At 37.8% G+C, this 6967-nt stretch overlaps 1 protein-coding gene across 1 annotated transcript in view; it reads left to right on the plus strand.

Annotated features, from left to right (window-relative positions):
* Positions 1–1019, plus strand: part of fgf10a (fibroblast growth factor 10a) — a 29428-nt gene extending 28409 nt beyond the window's left edge. The window contains exon 3 of the mRNA XM_084324970.1: positions 754–1019. Coding sequence (XP_084181096.1) covers positions 754–954 — 201 coding nt within the window. The 3' untranslated portion in view covers positions 955–1019. The remainder of the gene's footprint in view (positions 1–753) is intronic.
* Positions 1020–6967: the final 5948 nt, after the last annotated feature.

Here is a 6967-nt window from a genome sequence, read left to right on the forward strand (position 1 = left end):
CATAATAGTTGACCAGTGGGCCGCTTTGAGGCATTGTGAGTCACAACCAGAGAACCCGCCCCCAAACCTTCCTTCTACCTCAACACTATATAGCCCCCCCTCCTCTCTCTCCCCCCTCCCCCCCCCCCCCCCCCCCCTCTCTCTCTCTTTCTCTCTCCCTCCCCCCCCCCCTCTCTCTCTCTCTCTCTCTCTCTCTCTCTCTCTCTCTCTCTCTCTCTCTCTCTTCTCTCTCTCTCTCTCTCTCTCTCTATCTCTCTCTCTCTCTCCTCTCTTTCCAAGGACACACACTAACGCTAACCCCTAACAACTTCGGTTTACATTGTCGTTGAAGAAGACCGACTTGTCACTGAATGTGCTATGGTCCCAGGCCAATCGCAACTGTTGCTCTCAAACGAAGAAAACTATTAGTCAAGTACCTCGGACATACAGTAGAACCACAGAAGTCCGTTTTCAAGTTGTCAGGGGAGCAGTGTTTTCAGACTTTATTATCTAAAGATGGTAAAGTTGGAGTGAAACATTGAACGGTGAAGGTTCAGCGCTTTCAGATGATGTATCACATTCACACTCCCAAGTGATCTGGATTGACTTTACAACTGCAAACACATGGGCCCACACATTTCAAAACGGAAGTTATGCGGTTACCCCGTCTGAGGGCTCCAGTCCACTCCAGCGGACCTCTGAACTGTGCAGCGTTCTTCTGTCTCTTAAACTCTTTCTCACACTCTCCCCCCGTCCTTCTCTATCCTCCTCCAGAGGGACTTTGGCCCAGACTGCCGTCTGATCGAGCGCATCGAGGAGAACAAGTACAACACCTACGCTTCGGCCGAGTGGCGGAACAAGAGGAAGTTCATGTTTGTGGGACTCAGCGCCAACGGCAAGTCGATGAAGGGCAAGAAGACGCGGAGGAAAAATACTGCTACTCACTTCCTGCCCATCGTGGTGCAGCCGCGGTGATAGGACGCTTTTGCGCAGGATGTGCCGGGGCCTGCGGTGTAGGACAGTCCGGCTCTGCCTCCTTATTGGACCATTTTCGGGGGGGAGGGGGGGGGGGGGGGGGGGGGGGGGGGGGGCGAGGCAGAGCAGTGTACTGTGGGATGGTGGTGACCGTCGGACAGATCTGTAATAAAGAGGATTTGCTGCACTGAGGAGGAGATAATATGAATCTATAGACACTATATATCACTATGGAGGAATCAAAGTGTTTCTGCAAAGACAGTTCTATTTCTAAGGAAAGGCACTATATGTAAAATTAACTGACAGAACTGATTCCAACAGGAAAAGCTATGTATTTTTTTTCTTCTTCTTTCATTTTAAGTTATAAGGTACATTGGCACAGGAGAAAATACATATAAAAAAACGAAAAAAATAATACAGAACATTTAATAAAACATTTGGTAACACCCTCCGCTATGGGGACATGAATTAACATTGAATAATGCATACATCTATGCATGAAATATAATTAATTTATGCATGTGTTAATATATGATATTTTCAGGAATTGATGATGCTATACATTCTTAAATGATAATGAATGTCATACTTTGATTGGCATTTAGGAGCCTAATGTAACTAATAACTGAACCCAGTAATGTTGTTGTTCTAGTGAGCTGTACTGTACACTATACTACACATTTTAAATCTCAATTTCACCCACACGTTAAAGGGGTACTTCACCAAAAAACAATGCTGATCTTTTTTTCCCACATAATCTCACACACATCCAAAAACCCTAATCAGTTTTGCACACATTCATTTTGTTTTATTGTTATGGAGAGTAAATTCTTTTGAATATGCCACCAGTGATGTCATCTGGGACACTGAATTATTGTGTTGTATATATGTAGATGAAACAATAGCAATACCTTGTCTTATAAGGACTGCTATACCTTATCATTTCACTGAGCTATAATTAACACAACAGGTATGTATTGTGCAGATCATGCACTGTACACTACTACAGTAACAATGGAGTGGATCAGTAAAGGCAGATGACACCTACTTGGATGAAGATGAAGGATGAAGAAAGTATAGGACGCAGGTGATCAGGAATATTTCTACCCGAAAATATACCACTATAGACTTATCGGCTACATGCGGTATTTTACCTCCGATGTAGAGTGGGTTTATAGCCTATTTGATGCACCCATGTAAATAATGTATTAATTCAATCAATCAGTTAAGACAGCTAATTACTGTCAGGTATTTATTACAAGACAGTTATTAGCGTCCACTTACTAATGGCTATCAAAGTAGGACTCTTTCATTTATTGATGTTGTAGCGTCATCGATTCCTGATGGTTTCACACATCAATGCATGCATCGATTCATGGTAATTCATGCATTAATTAATGGTAATTCATGAATTCATTAATGGTATGGTAATTCATGCATTCATTAATGGTAATTCATGCATTCATTAATGGTAATTCACATCCTTTTAGCAGGAAGAATTACCCAAATTTGTCTGTGCCAAATTAGATTTTATATCAGTGAACGAAAAGATGGACCAAAATAGCAAAGGAATGGACAATCGATCCAGACTTTCACCAAAAAAGAGATCCGGGACGGACGACAGAGTATAGTTTGTTGTTATACTGTACGTCTAAATGTGTGTGATCTGTGGATGCAGTTATTTATACGTTATTAACTCCTATGGGTTATTTATGCTGTACTAACTCGTATGAGGGACTGAGACAGAACATTTCCTAAGATTCGTGTCCATGTGTACAAACCCCCCATATGCAAAACACTTACCGAAAGCAACCTTGGCTTAGGAGGAAGCGGAAGAGGAAAAGGGGAGGAGGAGAAAGGAAGGAGAGGTAGCATAAAGAAGAAGGGAATGGGGAGGGAACAAGTGAAGGAAAGGGAAGAATACAAGAAGGACGGCAAAGGTGAGGATGGAGGAATAGGAGAGAGTAAAAGGAAACAGAAGGAAATAGAACAGAGTGAGTCAGATTCAGGAAACAACAGTTGCATGGAGAAAAGAAGGGTGGGGCTTGAGATACGTCAAGCCAGTCAAGTCAAGTAAAGCACCAACACATAAAGTCTAACACATCATATTAACATGCAAACAGCCACTGCATTGGGTTTCTCTTCATTCCTTTCACCTGACCGCTTTAAGATAAATTATTTATTTTATGTAATATTTAACAAAAGAAAAGGACAAAAAAACATGGAAAAGGATAAATTCTTTTATAACATTTATGCTCTTCTTTTTGAATACTAATCTATCGTTTAAACAAAATAAAATAAATATATTTCTCTTTAACTTGTTTGATGAACTTTTTTTTCTTTAACGGAAGGAAGGAGGGATGGTTGACTTTTCTATGTTTGCAAAGTCCTGCTCGACTATTTATTCATACTAGGGTCCCTAAGAAGTCTTGGTCTTGCATAAATTGTATTCATGTGTGATGAGGTTAGTTCCCATAGTAGCCATTTTATTGTACTGAGACCTTATTCTTTTTATATATTTTTTTAACTTGACCTCACTGTATAACATTACCTATTATGACCTCTAGAATAATCACAGCCTCATGAAATTTTACAACCACAAACTAGAGAGCTACTGTAGCACAATTCAGGGAATGTATGGCTTTCCTAGGTTTATTGACAATAAGGGGGGGTTTCTGAGCAATGTCCAAGTTCTCGCCATCCAATCGCCGAAAAATGCAATTTTACAAAAATCTCCTAATGTCACATTTGAATACCAAATCACAGCATGAATCGAATCCTCCCACTGGGCCCCTCACCACTGTTCTAAGCACTTATACATTCTACATTTTTTAATTTGGGCACCTAACCAAAACACAATGTTTTGTATATTACAGTTCTATGACTAGAAACACTTGACACACAGTGCTGAGCTACTGTTGACCTGCTATCTCTCTCTAAACATCCCCTGCCCCCCCTAAAAAATACAAATCTATGTGGGTCTCAGAGGGTTCATTGGTTTGTTTGATCAGCAATTGTTCTCTACAGTTATTCTCTCCATTGCTTATGATGAGAATCTATGTGATCATGTGATCATAATAAATTCTCATCTCTGATATACTGTATGTTATCAAATCTGGTCAAATCTAGCAGCACAACAATGTAAGTTTGTAGTGTCAGCAACATAATGGCTAAAAAGGCATTTTTGGTAAGATCATATTTAGATGATTTTCAAAACTTTCCCTTCATACAATTCTTTATGGCTTTCTTATTGGGAACATATTGAGGACACAGAATTTGTTGAGTTTGTTTTTGTTGCAATTTGTGTGTGAGGTTGACCCACATTTTTGGGTAAAAAGCCTAGACTAAATACCAGAGAGACAACAAGACTAGTGAAGATGTCATCAAGAGACAAATAATCCCAGGACACTGGGATTTTACTGGGATATGTGTACATATTCTGATTCACAGCCATGAGCCATACATAAAAAAAAAAAAATTTGGGGTGTAATAGGGTAGTTATGTTCATTAATAGGGGTGTAACGATGCAATGATCAACGGTCCCATAGCACCAATGCAAAGTGAAAACATCAATCCAATCAATCAATTTTCAATATGCCTTTGTCTTGAAATCCCCATGTCTGTGTCACCCTTTCTGTCCAAGCGCATCTCCCTCCTAAACACTCAAACAGTGCTAGATAGCGCTAGGCTGATAATGGCAAGCAGCCAAGATAAAGACAATAGGGATATTTACTCAACACATGCCATATGCATTACCAGATATTCAGAAAACATGATAAACCTCGCCGGGCATTGACCCCCCATGACCCCCCTAGCGTTAACATGTCAGATCCCTGCTCCTTTGACCAGATTTTTCCTGTAAAAACCTAAAAGGCCGATGGTTGTCACAGCCACCATTTCATATTTAATTTGAGGTCTTGACGGTTTTGAAAATGTTTTGCTACTGCTACTCTGAAATATGCGATCCCATTGGGACAGCACTTGTGAAACAGTGAAACTTGCATACCAAGTCTACTCTGTACAATCAAGTTAAAGATGAGATCAGTTAAGGAACGCAAAATGAGTCGCTATCACTATACTGATGGATGGACATGATGTACAACAGAAGCCTATGTGACTGGAGAGAGATGCAACTTTTCAGTGTCTCATACATGAGGCTGCAGGTCATATTTTTTGTCTATATTTGTAGTAATATTTTAGAAATGCAAACACTATTCATGAACAATATATTCATTACTTATTTTAGTGTTCAAATGCTTTCCATTTGCTATTGTGTGTGTATGTGTGTGTGTGTGTGTTTATTTTAGTTTTCATCATCTACAGAATGACACATTGTTAAATGGACATGATATTGTGTCATAATCGATCGCATGCACCAGAATCGAATCGAATCAAACTCATATTGTGGTAGACTCTGTGATATTAGCTAAAATGGTATTGTTGCCTGAAGAATCAATATAATATTGTATTGTGATGGAACCTGTGACCTATTAATTCAGACAGAATGTTGTAGTAAATTTTTAGGGTATCACAAAGACTTAAACTGCCTATGTTATATTTTTCTCTGTGACAGCATGAATAATTTATTCATAAGACCTGTTTGCCTGGTAAACAGCAGAAATGTAGGATATAGAACACATCTCTGTTATAGTATGTCATAGCATGCAGTGTGTTGTCTGTGTACCTGACATATGTTTAGATTGGCCCCCTCCAATAAACAAATGAGAGGCACATCTGCAAGTCAAGTCAAGTCAAGTCAAGTCAAGTCAAGTCAAGTCAAGTCAAGTCAAGTCAAGTCAAGTCAAGTCAAGTCAAATCAAATGAATGAATGAATGAATTAATGAATGAATGAAGTTTTTTTATTTTACGGTCTTATTTACAGACAAATCAAAAAGACCTGTGTGGACTTGCAAAAAAATAGAAAAAAAATAGAAAATCACAAATGTACATAATATGTCAAGCTCACACACAAAATCCAAAATCAACAACCGAAAAAAGGAATAGGATGAAGCGTATGCTTATTTTTGCCATCCTTTACAAATTCTTAAAAACGAAATATATTTTAATATAAGAAAGAAAAACTTAAAATATGCTGCAAGATATAATTTTTTTTAAAGAAAAAAACAAATGTTTGATGTTTTACTCAAAACTGTACTCCTGAATTATTTTATCCTTTAAGGATTTTTTAAATCTCCCCTGAGAAGTACACAACTTCAACCCGTCACTAAGGCTATTCCATAATTTAACTCCCAAAATTGAAACACATCTAGCTTTTACATTAGTTCCTACATTTTTACATGTTTTAAGAATACACAACCCTCTTAAATTATACTTTCCTTCTCTTGGTTGAAAGATACATTGAATACAAACTGATGGCTTTTACTCTTAGCACGAAAAATTATTTCCAAGGTTTTTATGTACACCATATCTAAACATTTTAATGTGCAGGACTATATGAATAATGGATTTGTCGATTCAAGGTAACTAGCTTTGTTTATTATTCTAATAGCTCTTTTCTGTAGTTTAATAATAGGATCTATATTTGTTTTATAAACATTCCCCCAGCCTCAACACAATATGACAATATGACAAGTGAAAAATACAATATATGCAAACATTTCTGATTTAACAGCTCCCTTGTTTTGTACAGAATGCCAACAGATTTGGCTAATTTACCTTTGATATATTGTATATGTGGCTTCCAACAGAGTTTATGATCTATAATCACACCTAAGAATTTTGTTTCATATACTCTTTCAATTTCGGTTCCATTTAAGTTCAGTTTAATTTCACAGTCGAATCAAGTCAAATCAAATCAAATCAAATCAAATCAAATCAAATCAAATCAAATCAAGTCAAGTCAAGTCCATTTCTTTTTATAAAGCACATTTAGAATGAATGAATGAATGGATGAATGAATGAATGAATGAATGAATGAATGCATGAAAACTGTATTTAACAGATTGCAGAATGGGTACAATAAAGTACGGCTCAATACACACAATTGTTAAGG

The sequence above is a fragment of the Notolepis coatsorum genome (assembly GCF_963971535.1).
Source record: "Notolepis coatsorum genome assembly, chromosome: 11".
NCBI lineage: Eukaryota > Metazoa > Chordata > Actinopteri > Aulopiformes > Paralepididae > Notolepis > Notolepis coatsorum.